We start from the raw sequence: 18727 nt of genomic DNA, 5'->3' as shown, positions 1-18727 counted from the left end.
GCTTCAAATACATTAAAGATTTTCTGGACACTTATATTAAGATAAAAATGTACACTGTAAAAATGGTCAACGCATCAGAAATAAAAACCTAAAGATAAATTGCTGCCTTCAGTTTTTAAATGATACAAATGCAACGAAAATTTTAGATTTTTTGTGCAGTGCATGTCGTTGCACAGTATTTACTTGCAATTAAGTACATTAAATACTTTTATGTTAAAATTAATATTGTTCTTTGTAATTATATTGTATTTTTGTGTTATTCCTGAGATACATTTTCCTAAACAACGTTGAGGATCTGAGCAGACTAATTAACAGGCAAATAAATAAGCTCTGAAATCTCATGATTTCATGAGATGAATATTATTTATTTCCATTTCTTCCCCAGAACAACTCACAAGGATGGAGGGATTGCGAAGAAAAACTTCCTTGCAAGTGAAGAAGCCAAACAAAGGGATATTGTCTCATTGTAAACATTTGGTGACTGGGACGCACGCCGAGTCCTCCATCACAACGTCAAGAAGAAGGAGGAGGTGGAAGACGTTCTCACAAGAGAATAGCACCTCCTTAGCATTTTCGGCTTCCACGCCCCGCGTTATCCCCACCGTGCACCCCCAGTGCACCCCCATTGCCCGCCTTTGTTCGCATCACAACAATCCCTGAACAGATGGTGCTCTGCTTGGGAATCGAGTGACAACCACCGGCTAGCAACCAATCACCTGCCCGGGAATCAGCTGACTCGCCTGGACAGCGCCAGGTGCTGTCATCATATTTTCCTTGGCGACGCAGCTCGGGTTCAACAACACGGAGACGCGGCGGACGGATAGTAGTCAGTCAGCGCGTTCCCGTCGCAAGGATTCCTGCAAACCTGACCATGCGCACGGCGAAGGTTGCACATGAATGTTCGCGGAGTGGATATAAAGGAGTGATGCAGTTGTAACCGTCAAACAATCAATTTCGCGGAACTTAAAAGCGACGAGGTGGATTGTCTTTTCAGAATGAATCTCCTGTTCACAAGGGCATAGATACAGTATCTGGCATCTGAAACAGTCAACGCCAAAGCAGGACTTCAATGCCATTGGAAACGTGTAGGCTTTAAAGCCAAAGAGGTATGTTGAGATTTCTTTAGATGCATCGATACCGTTTCCACCGTGCACGGCTATATCTCTGCATGCATAACCCAAATTATTTCCCATGTGAGCGGCTCACAGACAAACAGGCTGTAGCTACGTGATCACAATTTACTGCATTTCATCGCAAGGACGCATCGGCTGTTGCGCCCGAGGTGTTCAAGGGCACAACGTGCGTGATTTCTCATAATTTACGGTTTGTTTATAAAAAGAGCCAGAGTCAAACGACAGCAAACGCTAATCCCATGCACAACCCCGAAACGTGTATGTGTACCATAGGGAATCAGAATGGAAACGAATGCGTTTTCTATCCATAAGCACGATTTCTATTTTAATATCTGCCTTCCGTGGTTTAATATGTTCACAGGGAATCGATTTTTACACACAGAGTCCCTGCAAACTATTGTATAGCCTACAATAGTTGCGATTTATGCAATAATTGTTGCGGCAAACTTTGATCTGATCGCGTTTCCGCTAGCGCGCGCACGGGTCTGGTTAGCGTGATTTGAATATCAATGTCCACTCCAGCAGCTGTTTCGTCGCTTGCTCATTCGATATACTAAGACGCTACAACTTTTTTTGGAAAGACAATATACACAGGAAGATGTCTTTCAGACAGGGAAGGATGTATAATGAGGTCTGAAGAGGAGGGGGCGACGCCACCCCTCGCTGCAGCTGTTGCGTCCGCAGAGCAGAAGTTGTTTTCTGACATTTGAGGACAACAACGTAAGGAAAATGTCCGGCATGTTTTGAGATGTGGATATATTAGCCTGCAGGTTTAACATCTTTCAATGGGTCACAGGTAATAAATTATTTTTCTTTGAGAATTTAGTAAATAGCCAAGTAGGCTACTATTGCATTCCAAATGCAGATTATTATAAAGACACGTAAAAGGAATAAATGGGTCTCTTGAACACTTGGTTGTCTGTTTTGTTTTCCTGTTTTATAATATAGTTACAAGGACAGTTGCATGTACAGTAGTGTAAGAATGAAGAAGGTTGTGATAGAGAACAGTGTGGCTTTTGTGTGGGTCACAGAGATAGACCCGGCAGCTGTTTGGCTAATTCTAAAGGCGTAATCTGGTTAAGAAATCACCAAAGTATCTCTGGGACAGCAGGTCGAAGGCACAAAAGACATGGATTTGGTTTGGTTTCTTATTTTCTTAATGAGACATATCTATGAATTTTGTAATGTTTCATACATTTAAATATTGAATAAAAATTGATCATTTTAATTGTTTTATTACAGATCTTAATTTAAGCGTATGCATTTAAAGAAGATAACTTTCCAATTTTAAAAATACAAACATGTTCTGATGGTTAATTTGACCTAGTATACAATGTTATATATATTTTAAAGTGATATTTTAAAATTGTATCTTTTATTACAGATCTTAATTTAAGAGTATGCATTTTAAGAAGATAACTTTTAAATTTTAAGAATTGAAACATGTTCAGATTAATTTTTTCCTAGAATACAAAGTTACAAAGACATGTATTTTTTAATAATTTATATTAAAGACCAAACAGTGTAACAGCATAATTTGTCCAATTGTAATATCTATTGATCATTCCAGGCAACACATTTGTGTTCATATCAGTGATAGGGTAGAGTTTAGATCTCCATATACTGAAAATGCAAAATCAGCCTGGTAACTTTTCGAAGTGTTTCACAATGGTTTGGAACATGGAGTGCTGAAAATTGGAATTGGACCTTTGGGGTTTTCCGGTGTATTTACTCCTCAGCATGCAGCCTTATTCAGTGATGCAGATTTGCAATCAGTGTTCTTTATGTCGTGCCCATCTCTACTGCACTACTGCCAATGACATTACACGTTCAACCAATTATTAATAGCCCTCAAATTAAGAATTGGTAAGCGCAGATGTTCTTAAACGTTGGATATAAAGAGATCTGCTCTCTTTGCTTTTCAGAAGCCTTCTCGATCCTATAACGTTGTTTGTTTTCTGGAATAAGGATCTTTGTGGAGATTAATGGAGAAACGACTTTAGAGTTTGAGAAAACACTGTAATGTTTTGGGATTTGACAACAAAAGTCATTGCAATGGGCCTTTGGGGCTTCTCCAGTTGTTTATTTGGAGTTTGGTATTGTGTTGTGGAATTCATTTCCTATGTTTCCCCTGCCTTAACATATATAGGGATAGAAAAGCAAACACAGTTTCCTGGAAATGTATTTTCAAGATATTTTAAGCCATGTAGACTGTGAGAAAAAGATCACAAGACAGTCAGCTCTATTCAATTTACATCTGTAACAACAACATTTTTCTTTCAATAAAGTTAGTTGCAATTTGGAATTGCAGAGCATAAACTTACCATTAGTGTTTGTAACTATATATCACAGATAAATGTCTAAAGCCAAAACTGTGCATCAAAATCATAACTCCTCTTTATTTTTATAACCATTTTGGAAAATTGACAGATTTGGATCGTTGTCCACTTATCTGAGCAAAGTGCTTCTCGATATCTCTGTTTAGCCCCTAGTGTACACTTTGAATAAACCTGAGGATCAAAGGATCAAAGTTTACACTTTCCCCAGATTTGAAATAATACCCTGTCAGACACTGGCAGTACAATGACCCATAGATCAGACGTTCCTTCAAAACAGAAGTCTTTACTGTCTGCAAAGAGGAGATCTGCATCTTTTTAGTGATCTGAAATGGCAGGTGTTTCAAACGGCTCTCATTGATTTTCACAGCTGTCATTTATCTAAGACTAGAGGAAGTTATGGATGACAGGCTGGACAACAGGAAGCTAGCTGGAAGCCTAAGTTCACCTAATGAGGTTTGAATGGCGTACAGTCATTAATTTGAACACAAATTGGGAGCTGCTCACATCAGAGTGAATATGAATTGACATATTCAGGGTGCCGTATTTTTGTGGCCCTTGTATCAGATTTAACTAAGATCTTGACATTGTTATTTCACTTTCTTCATCATCTTGATCGTGGCATGTACCAAAAATAAACATATGTACATATTATTTTAACCATTAAACATAATTTTGTATTCATTTTATTAAACAGGTATTTCTGAAACCGAATTATGATTGGATTCAGAGCTGTTAAATTATTCCAAACACTTGTGTCCGTGGACATTCTACATTTATGCGCCAAGTTGCTATGTTGCTTGGCAACCATGAACCACCTGCAATTAGGATAATGGACTATATAACGTGCTATAAGATTTGTTACAATAATGATGTAGTCGCTGTTTATAAAAAACAATAAGCCATTTGAATCCTCAACAATAATTTAACCTCAGGTGAGAGGGTTTAAGACATCCCATACCTGTGGCCGATGTACAGCATGGTGTCGCATGGCTTCTTGATTTAATTGACCAAAAAATCTAAGATATATTTTAAAAAGAAACATTTAAAGCCCCGGCTATTTATTGTTTACTAAATGTTTATTTAAGCCCTAAATCACTGTCCATCAATGTTAGTTTTTTTGGTAACAAGTTTGGATTGAAGTCTGCAAAAAGATCAATAAAACTCTCAGTGGATTTAATGAAACTGAAGTGGTTTCCCCTTACTACACCCAAAAAACCTTAATCTAAAAGTATAGTTATGAAATTGTGGCTTTATTTTAAGCTTTTACTTATACAGCCTTAAATGAAATTTTGATCTCTGGATTACTTTATCCTACTTACTGGATATCCTAAACAGTGCTGCTAAATGCTGAATCTGAGATTGACCTTAATATCAGTAAAATGACATTTAATTCATATTAGAATGGAGGAACATGAGGGGGTGAGAAGTGAATATAAGCAATAGTGATTTTAAACAATGGCGAATGCTGTATTATATATAATCTTTTTTTTATATATCATATCTTCGCTGTCTGAAACGTTGTATGTCCAAATTCACAGTTTTTCAGGAAATGGAGAAAACAAGTATTTTCTAACAGTTTAAACAGTATTTTTAAAAAGGAACCTTGGGTATGGAGAGATTTATAGCTTAATGTATTAACAATGGCATGACTTTATATTTGCGAAATAAAAAAACGGTGTAACTGTCACAGTTACGGTGTAACTGTCACAGTTCTCATAAACTTTGAAAAAATATGTTTACTCGAAGGCCGACACTTTTAGACAATAGGCTGCTGATGTGATAAATAAACATAAAAAAGTCAAAATCTGGATAAAATGCATTTTATAATAGCTAAACATATCGTGTATATATTAAATTCAAAATGATTTTGATTATTAATATTTATGTTTGTATTGCTTATGACCAACAATATTAAAACAATATTAAAATGTATGAAAATACACCAAATAGCATCTTTATTTTACTTTATTATTTAGCATTATTATTATTTATTTTATCCTACAGCACCTTATATTTACTGAAGCACGGATTAGTGTGTCTGTGTTCAGTTCGGCTGCCTGTGCCTGAACATGGTTAAAATGAGTGTTAGATTTAGTTTTATTTAAAGAAACGAAAATATTTGATGTGTTTCTAATGACAAATGCTAGTAGTGTAAGGCTTTTACAATGTATTAAGCCATACAGCTCTCTATACCCTGGGTTCCCTTTAAAATTTGTAAAATGAAAGTTAACAAGCACCTTTTAATACTTTCTTTTTATTTGTTGGATATTTGCAAAGCCCAGTGACAAACATATAGGTGACTCATGATGCATCAGGAGATATAGAGATACAAGGTTTCAGAAGGACAGCAGCAATATATCACATGAGTATTTGAAGGGTATGCTTAATAAATAAGTTATTTAAATTAGCATTCTATCAATAATAAAACACTTTTGAAGATTTTTGAAAGAATAATTGGAATAGTAAATCTTTTTGGGTCACACTTTAGTATAGGGGGCAATTCTTGCTATTAACAAACCATTTACCATTAACCAGAAATTGCACTTCTGGTTAGACCTAAACTACATTTCGTTACACTGTACTTGTATATGTGTAATGACAATAAAGTTAAATCTAATCTAAAAAATCGAATTAACAACGACTTTTTCCCCAATAAACTCTTAATTTGTTGCTTATAAATAGTTAGTAAGGTAGTTGTTGGGTTTAGGTATTGGGTAGGATTGGGGATGTAGAATATGGTCATGCAAAATATGTGCTTTATAAGTTCTAATAAGCAGCCAATATGCCAATAATAAGCATGCTACTTACAACTAGTTAATAGTTAGAATGGCCCCCTATACTGAAGTGATACCTCTTTTTATCTCTATAATTTGTTTACAGATAACTATTTTGTTTTAATGACGTCATCAAGACATTTCACTCAAACAGTTTTGTGTGATAAAGTACTGCAACCTAAAGAACGTATTTTATCACCCAAGTCACACCTGATTTATTTTCAATCTTTGCAGTGCTAATAGAGTGAACAGCCAAAGAGAAACGTTAAAACAGCATGGCACTTTCAGTGTGAGGTGTCATGCTGTATTGAGATAACACTGTTTTGGGGGAGATAACACTGGCCAGGATCTTTCTCTTTTATGAGAATTGCTGATACAGGCAGTAACAGTCAGCTCTCGGTCTAAATAACCCTTATGCTTCCTCAGCCGCATGGGGAGATCAGACCTCTTATTGATTTCCACTCTCACATTAAAAGACTCATTTACACCAGCTGTACCATTTGCTTGGAAGTGCGCGGCTTGAAATTGCTAGTTACTGTCCAAGCTCATATTTCTTGGCGGAATTGAATACAGTGACTCTAAAGCTTTCAAATAAACAGAGTCTGGATATTGCAGCTGACTGATAAATAGAAAAAGAAGAAAATATTCGATTTTGCAAAAAATAAGGTGGATATGTTCTGGGAGGTTTATTAACCGTTTAACACAATAAAAAACTTTAACAACATCTGTGGAGGGAGTATTTGTTCTTAATGTATGTGGTATTTGGCATGGATTAAATCCCTGTGGCTCGCTGTGTGTGTGATTGAGTCAGCATTAGCACCATATGGGATAGCAGATGCCCTGTGTGCTGCTCTGTCAAAGACAGACCTAATATGCCACCTTTTTTTGCCTTTGGCACGCATTGCATACCGAACCTTAAAATTACCCTCAAGAGCTATATTAGTGCTGTAATCTAGAGTAATGCTGTTTTTTTAGTGCAAAACGAATCAGGTTTTCCGGGTAAAGATATTTGACCCCAGTAGTATATGATATGCACATTCAAAAAAAAGACACAAAAACATGTCACATATGAGAAAAATAATTTTGCTTCAGGGTTTGCATAATGTCTTGGTAGTCGAGATGCACCGATATATCAGCCAATAATATAATATTTTAAAAACAGCCAATGATACATCCTTTTAATGTAAAGAGGACAGTAACATGCCCAAAAAATATGAGCTCTCTATATATATAATAGTCAGAAACATCTCCAGTTTGATGTTCAATATAAATAGTCACATAAATTAATAACATTCAGAAAGTTAATAAATATGAAGTTAATCTTAAGAATCGTTTTTAGCAGATATCACGCCGAATAATCAGTATCAGTGGAGAAATTTAGAATCAGTGCATCTGTGCTTGGTAGGATTAGTTTAAAGTTTATATAATTAGTCTTTATAATTAATAGGCAGGATTGAAAGTTTATTAGAATTAGAATTAGTTAGAGCTCTTAAGTAATAATTAATGAAATAAAATACAGGTAATTTGAAATCTACTGAGGAACAAACTGTGACAAAATGACAGTTCTGGATACATCTCAAACCTATAAATATTTATAACTCTATTGATGGTCATTTCAGACATTCTGTTGAGTCTATAATGATGACTGGAAAAGCTAATGATCTGAAGTGTTGTTGAAAAGATGAAAGCACTCAATTGATTTCCACTTCTGAGAAGTGTTTTATATTGCCTCAGCATAATAATCAGCTAGTTTAGCATTTTTATGAAAAGTAGTTAATCTGCATATACAGTATCAGACTCTCTATTTTTACGCTGTTGAACATTTGAAATCAATAGAATGTTTTCTACCCATAAATCAAAGATTACAAGGCAAAGTAAAACTGGGTAAACAATGTTTCCATTATCAGAATGCGTAATCCCCACTTTGATCTCATAAACTCCTTAATGTCTTTATAGAATGAAATTATGTTTATAGCTTTTCAGGTCACAGATTTTTTCATTGTTGTAACTCTAGCTTTCCTGTTTGTTTTCTTTTCAGGCCAACTCTTCAGTCTCAGGTTCAAGCTGTGAGAACCTTTCAGCCCACAGGAACTACACACTTGTAAATCTTTCTGAAGCTCTTTGACTCCCCGGCTTCAGCAGCAGAAGGATAAAAGGACTATTCTGCCACACTTCTGTTTAATTCTCACCTCACCATCTTTTTGCTGCTAGAGAAATTCCAACTCAAATCTAAGAGGATAAACACTTACAGTCAGAATGGCAAAAGGGACTTTCTTTTTTGTAGCGCAGGGCCAGTTTTGTCTTTTCCTGCCTCTGGTTTTATTTGGCGTCTCCACTGTTCAGAGTACAGAATGTCCTCAGCTTTGCGTCTGCGAGATCCGGCCTTGGTTCACGCCCCAGTCCACCTACAGAGAAGCGACTACTGTTGATTGCAATGACCTTCACCTCACGCGCATCCCTGGAAACCTGTCCTCCGATACGCAGGTGTTGCTTCTTCAAAGTAACTACATTGCCAGAACTAGCGAGGAGCTGGAACAGCTGCTGAATCTCACAGAACTCGACCTGTCCCAGAACAACTTCAGCAACATCCGTGATATCGGCTTGACCAACATGTCTCAACTTACAACGCTTCACCTGGAGGAGAACCAGATCGTTGAGATGCCAGACTTCAGTTTGCAAGACCTCACCAATCTGCAGGAGCTATACATCAATCACAATCAGATAAGCTCCATCTCTCCCAGTGCCTTCGCCGGTTTGCATAACCTGCTTAGGCTCCATCTGAACTCCAACAGGCTTAAGGCCATCGACAGCCGCTGGTTTGAATCAACCCCCAACCTTGAGATCCTTATGATTGGGGAAAACCCTGTGGTTGGCATCTTGGATTTGAACTTCAAGCCACTTACCAACTTGAGAAGCCTGGTGTTGGCGGGAATGGAGCTTACGGATATTCCAGGCAATGCCTTTGTTGGACTAGACAATTTGGAGAGTCTCTCTTTCTATGACAATAAACTTGTCAGGGTTCCGCAGACTGCTCTGCAGAAACTTCAGAATTTGAAATTTCTTGATTTGAACAAGAATCCTATCCATAAAATTCAGCAAGGAGACTTTAAGAACATGCTAAGACTGAAAGAACTTGGCATTAACAACATGGCAGAACTTGTGCTCATCGATCGCTTCGCCCTGGATAACCTTCCGGAATTGACCAAACTTGAAGCCACAAACAACCCCAAGTTTTCCTTCGTGAGCCGATTAGCATTCCGTGACTTGCCGTCACTAGAGAGTCTAATGCTTAATAACAATGCTCTCAACTCCCTGTACCAGGGGACAGCAGAGTCCCTTTCAAACCTGAGGGAGATTAGTATCCATAGCAACCCGTTGCGCTGTGACTGCGTCATTCAGTGGATGGGCTCGAACCGGACAACCATTCGATTTATGGAACCTCTTTCAATGTTCTGTGCGATGCCACCTGAGGTTAGAGGTCAGCGAGTGAAAGAGGTACTTTCTCACGAATCTACAGGTCAATGTCTACCCATGATTTCTCACGACACCTTCCCCAACCACCTCAACCTGGACATTGGGATGACTGTAGACCTTGACTGTCGCGCAATGGCCGAACCTGAACCAGAAATATATTGGGTTACACCGTCTGGCAACAAAGTAATGATAGACACAATATCCGAAAAATACCAGCTCAACAGCGCAGGAACTTTGCGCATATCTCATATTCAAGTGGATGACTCCGGTCACTATACTTGCGTGGCCCAGAATACAGAAGGAGCTGACACACGGGTGACCGCCATTCGGGTGAACGGGACTCTTTTGGATAGCACTCAACTTATGAAGATCTACGTGAAACACACAGAGTCCCACTCGATATTGGTGTCCTGGAAAGTGAACTCCAACGTCATGATGTCCAACCTGAAGTGGTCATCGGCCACAATGAAAATTGACAACCCACACATAACCTATACAGCTAAAGTTCCTGTAGATGTACATGAGTATAACCTCACCCACCTTCAGCCAGCCACTGAGTATGAGGTTTGTCTCTCTGTCTCCAACATCCACCAGCAGACCCAAAGATCTTGTGTCAACGTCACAACCAAACACGCCACTTTTGCTGTCGAGATCTCCGACCAAGGCACCAGTACAGCTTTTGCGGCTGTTTTGGGAACAATACTGGCCATCATCAGTCTGGGGTCCATAACGGTCTACATCGCCAAGAGATGGAAGAGGAAGAACTACCACCACTCCTTAAAGAAATACATGCAGAAAACCTCCTCCATCCCCCTAAATGAGCTGTATCCTCCCCTCATTAACCTTTGGGAAGCGGATAGTGAAAAGGACAAAGAGGGTTCTTCAGAAACTAAATCCAGCCAGGTCGACACAACAAGAAGTTATTACATGTGGTGAAGCCTGCCAGACTTTTCTTCTTCAGAGCACAAAGACAGATCTTTGCCTATTTGTGGGTCAAAAAGATATGGATTTTCCTTTTTGTGTGCTTTGCTTACCGCAAGCATCTACTCTCTATCTCTGACTTTTTAGTAGAGTGTATTGCCTTTCTTCTTTGACTTTCAATATGGCAGCTTTGTTTAGCTTCCGAGACATGTTAGTAGCTGTGCTTTTTCTTTCTTTATATTTTAATAGCACAGCGTAGATTATGTCAAGGATTTGGGCCGCCTGATGCTGTAGCACCGTACCCGATCCGACGTCGATATGTCTTTGGCAGTATTCATAGAGAATGCATTGTTTCTTTCTCTCTTTCGTAAGACAGTTTAACTGTTGTGCACTGAGATATATAAACAAAATCGTCCGTGGACTCCACTGTAAGCTGACAAGGTGAATTTTAGACTTGATACACTGTCTATTGAATAACGTTAGCGATCGTTCTGTAATGTTGTATCAACTATAATTTGAACGTTTTGGATTTTCTAAAAGATAAGTTTTGATTTAGACATTAACTTTGCAGATAAAAGAAATGTAAACCAGCAATAGAAACGTAAATGTTTAATATTTAGGTAGTAGAAATGCTTTTTTTAATGATTCAGATTCTCCTTTTTAATTGGCTAGAATCTGTTAATCACTTAATTTTTGTTGTTATTTACACATGCAAAATATGTTATTACAGCGCAAACAAAAATAAAAATACTGTTTTGTTCATATATTTTTTATACAATCATTGTCAAGTGTCATAATTTAAAACGCTATCAAAAATGTGACTCCTATAAAAGATGTCTTACGAGATGTTGCTAGCACAACACAAATCTGTAAGACATTTTTGAAAAACCCATGTGATGCTTTGTGAATACGTGAGGCCTCCGTCATGCACATTTTAGTGATATAGGTGCACACTTTACACGAAAAATATAAATGTTTTTCTTTGAATTCTAAACATGGCGGGAGACACAACAACAGGTATAAAGCAAACACATCAGGTTAGGTAAAACATCTATTACTGTACTTTATCAGACTGTTTTACTGTTTTTTGCATTTAAAACTTAAGAACATTAAAAACACTGAAATACAGTAACAGTAAGAAAGAACTTGAGTAGAATAAGTACCAGATGTACTTACAACACGTAAAAAAAAGTAGATGAGTAAAAACATGCTGACAAAATACAGATGGTTGAGTTGAGTTGAGTAAAAATATATGACAACCTTTGCCACAAAGTATACTAACTGTGTCAATTGCTGAATTAAAAGAAAGAAAGATTTTAACTCAAGGTCCCAGGTGTCATTCTTTTGGAGGATCCATTGAAAGTTAGTTCCCATTATTACCTTAGAATAAGCCGTTTCTATCTACATACACCGCAAGGCCCCTTACAAGAAGCCCCTTTCCTGTGGCTCAGTGATTAGAGCATGGCGCTAGCAACTCCAAGGTCATGGGTTTGAACCCAGGGGATTGCACAAAGTCCGATTTTTTTTATAATACAATGCAATATAAGTCACTTTGAAAACTTAGTTCTGCGTACTTCAGCCACCGTAGTCCTTCGAAAGGGAATGGTGAACGGTGGAGTAAGTCGTTTGTACTTTTCGCAACCTCAGCACTAGATGCTGCTACATTTCATACACTGGACCTTTAAAATATTGGAAATGCTTCAAAATGTGATTTTATTTTAAATCTGTGAATCAATTTCATGTACATAAAAATACATGTAATTATGTGTGTAATCTCACTATTCCCACACTGACAAAGTGGATTTTCTGTAATATTTTAAACCACAGTCAGTAGAATGACAGTTTTGCATTGATTCCGAGGGCAATACTTCATTACAGGTTCATATATCATGTTACATTAGGTTTCTCATTCACCCTCTGCACAGTACATTTTTAGATGTAATATTAGAACATAGCAGCATAGAGTGGTTTATGGATGTAATGATAATGCCTGAAACTGGGACAACTATCAATAATTAAAACAACATTTTGAAACTATCCAGACCCTATTATTCTTTTCGACCCTGTGTTGGATGGGTGTATTTCAATAAATCGAATCTTTACTCAGCAACAACTGTGTCGTCATTCAGTGACGTTGTTTCTAATAATTTCGAAGTTTTATAGCTGTCATTCCTTTAAAGCCAACTGTTGAGTTTCTCTCTTTAATTACCTCTTCGTCTCATTACAGTTTTTAATGAAGCTCCTTTGACTCTTAAGAGAACAGCATATAGAATGACTGCTAGATTCAATACAGTGAGCCAGGTGAAAAGACTTGAAGGAATAATAAAGAATCACAGAGGAGGTTCCTTCTTGAGCCATTGAGGTATTGAATTGCTTTCTGCTGCCAGTCTTGACTTTGAGCCAGGAACTCTTATATTGACAGTCATTAGGGTAATTCCCAACAATATTTACCATATTATTTTATTTACCAGCGTATATATAGGCCATGAGACTAATAATGCTTGATATTGAAGTAGGATATGTAAGTGATTCATGGGAAATGCACTCAAACTTCTGACATTGATATACATATTGATTATGTTATAATATGACATACAGAAACATATGTGATACCACATCAGAGCTATTTGAATACTTCAGTTCTATCTGTTTGTAAAATCTAATGTTGACCCCCGAGTATCATGGGGCAAAACTTTTTAAAGATTGTGTTAACCCATGAGCTTTGTTAACATGTGGAGTAGTATTTGGTCAGCACTGAAACGGCAACTAATTGACAGGTCATTTGGGTTGTTGCACTTCAATGTTTGCAAATAGGGAGGTGTTTCCAGCCGGTGTTGTAAAGTCTCCCCATGGAATTATTATCGATCTTAAAGTACTGTATTGATTTTGTTTTCAAAAAAGCTAATCTTAAGCTTCACAAGTGGAACATAGCTGACTTTTAAATATCATCTGACCACGGTTGAATCCATGTATTAGATTACCACCAAAATACTACAAGAGAGTGGATATCATAACGTCCTTTAAAATCCGGTTGCTACCACACCTTTATTAATTCATCTTTCCTAATAAAACAATATGAGGCAGACCTATAATAGCGATGTCCTGAGTAAGTGGTGAAGCTTAAAATGTGCCAAATCTGCATCTTTATTGTATTGTAATAGTCATAGAGATTGGTCATTGCAGTCACAGCTGTTGGTTCAGAAGTATAAGAGATAATTCACTGGAACTGTGATAAATTAAATGACCTTTCATGCTCCTCCAACTAGATTTCTCTATTAGGATAGGCCGTTCTATTGAGCATGGCCGTCTGTTTAGTGGGATCCCTTAAAGGAACAGTTCACCCAAAAATAAAGATGTTGTCGTAATTTATTCACCTTCATGTTGTTCAAAACCTGTTTGACTTTCTTTTGTGGAACACAAAAGAAGATATTTTGACAAAAGTCTCAGTGGTTTTGTGTCCATACAATGAAAGTCAATGGGGCCAATGTTGTTTGTTTACCAACGTTTTTTTTACATCTCTTTGTGTTCCACCGGAGTTTTCAGTGTTTAAAGCACATTTGAATCACATCAGTAATCTGTCAGTTTGTATTTTGTAAACTAACCGAAGAGCGTGTTAAAAATGTCTGCTGTACCTCTTCTCCCTAAGGTCCTGTTTCTACAGCAACCCTCCTTTTCTCTACCTGACAAAACTGGCAGTGGTGGTTGTTAGATACCTCCAGGAGTTTTAACAGAAAAATCACTGACAAGGTCAAATCCTCCAGGCAAAGAGCTGCAAAAAACACCTTGTAGCCCCTCAAAGGTGTTAAAGAACGTCTTCAGCGTGAAGCAGCTGAATATTAACAGCAAATTGACTGTAGAATCACGTCTGGCATAATCTTTTGAAACGGATTTGGTAAAGGGTTTTATGGGTGCGACTCCACTATTTATTTTGAGATATTTTTCTAAGTACCACATTGGCTAAACAAAGTAAACATACATGGTTCTCAAAGCGAAAGTATTCATGATTTTATATGAAGATGTGGCCATGTTTAATATCCATGTGCGAGATTGCCTTATCTTCATTTCTCTGAAACATCCAAAGATTGAAAAGAGACCAAATGGAGACTTATTTAGACGTTTATGTTCAAATAAAATCTCAAACACTGGTCAGATTTCTTAAACATCGACATTTGAAATTCAAAGGTTTTCATCATGAATGATGAACAATTTTCAGCAATTTCTCTCAAGAATTTATAGCTATATTTGTGATGTCAACAACTGTCTGATTTGTGTCTATTTAATTGCTCTTAAGAAATAAAAACAAAAACACTAAAGTTCTTTAAACTTCATTGAAGTGTAAATAAATATACATTATGATAATTGTATATGCTCATGAGCCATAAAAGAGCAACTATAGCATCCATGCGGCAGTGCTTGTCAGTCACTATTTTGACATCTGTCTGCATCATTATCACATGATAATCATTTTTCATCCAAATATCACCTGAAAATATACTGTAGATTGAACAAAGGTGACGGCATCTCTCAGTTGAAATCTTTGCACGTCACAGAAAATCCCATTTGTTTGTGAAAAAGATGTCATGCACTTGAACTAGTCACTTATCATCAATAAGACATCCGTTCAATAAAATACAGTAATTGGGTTGACTCAAGACCTTTTTTACTAGAAAGTGAGGCTTTAGTGACCTCCCTTTTGCCATGGATCACAGTAACACGAACACTACTCATCATGCAGGGCAGACATTAACCGCCAGTTCTAGCTGTGAGAAATTAATCAAAATTGAATCTCTCATCGCAGTGTGTTGGAATCCAAACCCCTGTGCATTGCCTGACATTTTCAATATGGTTTATGAAAACATAAATAATCTGTAACTGGCATGGCCTTTTACAAAAAACTGTAATTTTGGTGAAAGAGTTTTTTACTGTAGTTATAATAAGGCTTAACGTGTTTTACTTATTTTTCTTGTCTTGCGTTTTTATTTCTTCAGACGTATTTGTTTAAATGATCTCAGGAGTTATCTTGGAATTACAAGCTAATTCTAAATATAGATGATGTCATCTTTTCTTCAAAATGATGAAACTTTTAAAAGAGGTTTGTTTATCAAGCCTATCATCCACACGGTCACAGCAGCCATTTTTAGATCTCTATTCATCAGCATTCACAGGGATTCGGGGAAAAAAAGAATGGTGTACTTTAAATTCCCTTTTAGGTTAAGGTATAACACAGCTGTGAGCTCTTATGTCCCTGTGCTGAACAAAAGAATATATTTATCTCATAATAAAATAGAGAATGTATTTGCGGTTGAAATAAACATATTATTTTGAAGTGGGACATAAATGTCTCTAAAATCTATTTGACCACCTTAAAAAAATCTGCTATTTTAAATTTATATTGGCTGTATATTGTGGATACAAAAGATGTGAAAAACACCTAATCTTTTTTTAGGAAAATATAAAATGTTTGTTGTTAAACCAGCTAAAAGGGTCTCGGCACACCAAAATTATAACAATTAGGACACTAAGTTCCCTATTTTATGAAAGCTTAGGGGTTTAAAGCTTTCTGTTTTGAATTCTGTTATTATTTAAAACCTTAAAAGGAGTGAAAAACAAAGGGATGATGGAGAGAATGAACACAACCTCATGATGAAAGGGTGATGATGAAAGGATGGATGTGGCAGTACTGACAAAGAGAGCTTTATCTTGACAGAGAGATGTTGATTCTGTTTCAGTGGGACTTTATGCTCATACTGTGGACCTCAATGACATGCTGCAGAGAGTGCACCTGTTCTGCTCTTTTTGTCTTTTCTCTATCAAACAGTCCATCTGTAGAAGAAATAACAAAGAATAATATATAACGTGAAACGCTGTGAAATCACACCATAAAATCTGATTTCAAAACAAAACAACAGTGTTATTTTTCATACTCTAGAAATCAAACAGACAATTAATTTGTAACGTTATGTATCGGATTCAAATTTGCAACGCAAATAATGTTTCAAGCAAAATAGGTTTACTAAAGCGTACTTTATACATTACACTGTTGGTGTAATCATTTGAAATCTATTTATCTTCAAAGAAAAGCACTGAGAACAGAAAATGATAAAGGATAATATAACGATGAATATAAAAAAAAAGAAAACTTAGAGATCACAAATTTAACTGTGTGTTTAATGTAATGAAGCGACTAGGATTCGAGGATTAGTCTTAAGTCTGATACATCTCAAGCACAAGCGCAAAGGCTATTTGTTGTGAACGTGGAGGGTAGACGTGATGGAAGAACCCAAGTGCAGGCAGACACGGGGATGAAGGGGTTAAACAATAGACTTTAATAAAACAGATACAAAACAAACACCCACGATGGGGGAAAACTCTAACTCAACTAAATACAAGAACTGAAAACAAATACTTCCCACAAGGGGGACAAAAATAAACAACTAGTGATAAAGACAAGGAACTTGGAAACCATACATACACTCGACCGGGACCGGGACCGGGACCAGGACCGGGACCAGGACCGGGACCAGGACCAGGACCGGGACCAGGACCGGGACCAGGACCAGGACCGGGACCGGGACCGGGACCGGGACCAGGAAACTTGGAACATGGCAGGAAACAAGTACAAAGAATGAGCACAAGACAATAGACAAGAGGGCAATATATAGGGAGACTAACAAAGGAGATAACACTGGGCAGGTGTGGGTAATGAGACACACGAGGAAAGCTATACTAGGTGTCATGATTCTGCCTGCTCTTGTCTTGATTTTCTGGTCTAGGGGCAGAATCATGACAGACCCACGTGTTTTATGTGGAGAGGAACATATTATGGTCAATCAGGACATAATATGCGTTCTCTCCTGTCTCGTCATTTGGCCCTGCCCCTCTCGTTTCTAGTATAGCTCTCCTCCTGTGTCGCATTACCCACACCTGCCCATCGTTATCCCCTTTGTTAGTCTCCCTATATAATACCCTCTTGTCTATTGTCTTGTGCTCGTTGGTTGTACAATATCCCTTGCTTGTACTCCTTACTGTGTCCTTGAATCCTTGTCAAGTAACGTATAGTCTAGTCTTAGTGTTTAATATTGAGTTCTTGTTGAGTGTTTAGTAATCCGTTTATCATATTTGTTATTGTGTACTGTTTTGTTACTCCCTCGTGGGTTTTTGTTTTGTTCCTGTTTTATTATTTATTAAAGTCTTGTTAACCCCTTCATCTCCTGTTGCCTGCGCTTGGGTTCGTTCTCTGTGATTCCTGACAGAACCAACGAGCCACTACAGAACCCAGCGGCAGCATGGACACTGACCGGTCCAGCTTGGCCCGTCGCCTCTGCAGTCTTCGCCAGGGGAATGAGACTGTGGATGAGTATGTGGGGAGGTTCCTGGACATCGCGGAACAAGGTGCGTTCGGAGAGAGGGAGCTGGCGGTGCTTTTCAACGCCGGTCTCAGAGAGCCACTCTCTCGCTCCGAGATGAGGGCGATGAGGCCATTGGATTTCGACGCCGTGTGGGTAACTGCCGCAGAGCGTTCGGAGTCCGCGACCTCATCGAACCCATTTTGCTCATCTCCGCTGGTAGCGATACCCGAGAGTGGTCCTCTGCAGATGGGTGTTGTGGGCATTGTCACGCACCACTCTCCAGCCTCTGCAGCCTCTCCACAACCGCCCAGTCTCACTGGCAAGCGGGGGAGACGGCAATCCTGGGGGTCCTCGTCCGAGGCCTCCAATCCCGAGCCGCCCATCCCATTCACTTCGTTCCTGCAGCAGACCACCAGGCGGGTGGCTCGGCAGAAGAAGAAGAGGCAACGGAGGGCGGCTCGGAGTCCGGTGGTCCCGTCAAGTCCGGTGGTCCCGTCAAGTCCGGTGGTCCCAAGTCCGGTGGTCCCAAGTCCGGTGGTCCCAAGTCCGGTGGTCCCAAGTCCGGTGGTCCCAAGTCCGGTGGTCCCAAGTCCGGTGGTCCCAAGTCCGGTGGTCCCAAGTCCGGTGGTCCCAAGTCCGGTGGTCCCAAGTCCGGTGGTCCCACCTGCACCCAGTCCAGAGTCAAGTCCTGCCCTGCCGGCCTTCCAGCCGGCGTCAAGTCCTGCCCTGCCGGCCTT

General features: G+C 38.5%; 1 protein-coding gene across 1 annotated transcript; it reads left to right on the top strand.

Moving 5' to 3' along the window:
- Positions 1–637: 637 nt before the first annotated feature.
- lrrn1 (leucine rich repeat neuronal 1) lies at positions 638–12749 on the top strand. The gene is made up of 2 exons (XM_079459663.1): positions 638–1106; positions 8285–12749. Exon 2 carries the CDS (start codon positions 8503–8505, stop codon positions 10654–10656), a length of 2154 nt encoding a protein of 717 aa, XP_079315789.1. The 5' UTR covers positions 638–1106; positions 8285–8502; the 3' UTR covers positions 10657–12749.
- The last annotated feature ends 5978 nt before the right edge of the window (positions 12750–18727 follow it).

This window comes from Barbatula barbatula, assembly GCF_947034865.1.
Source record: "Barbatula barbatula genome assembly, chromosome: 7".
Lineage (NCBI taxonomy): Eukaryota > Metazoa > Chordata > Actinopteri > Cypriniformes > Nemacheilidae > Barbatula > Barbatula barbatula.
The sequence above is the reverse complement of the archived record's forward strand: the minus strand, read 5'-3'. Positions and strand labels throughout refer to the sequence as shown.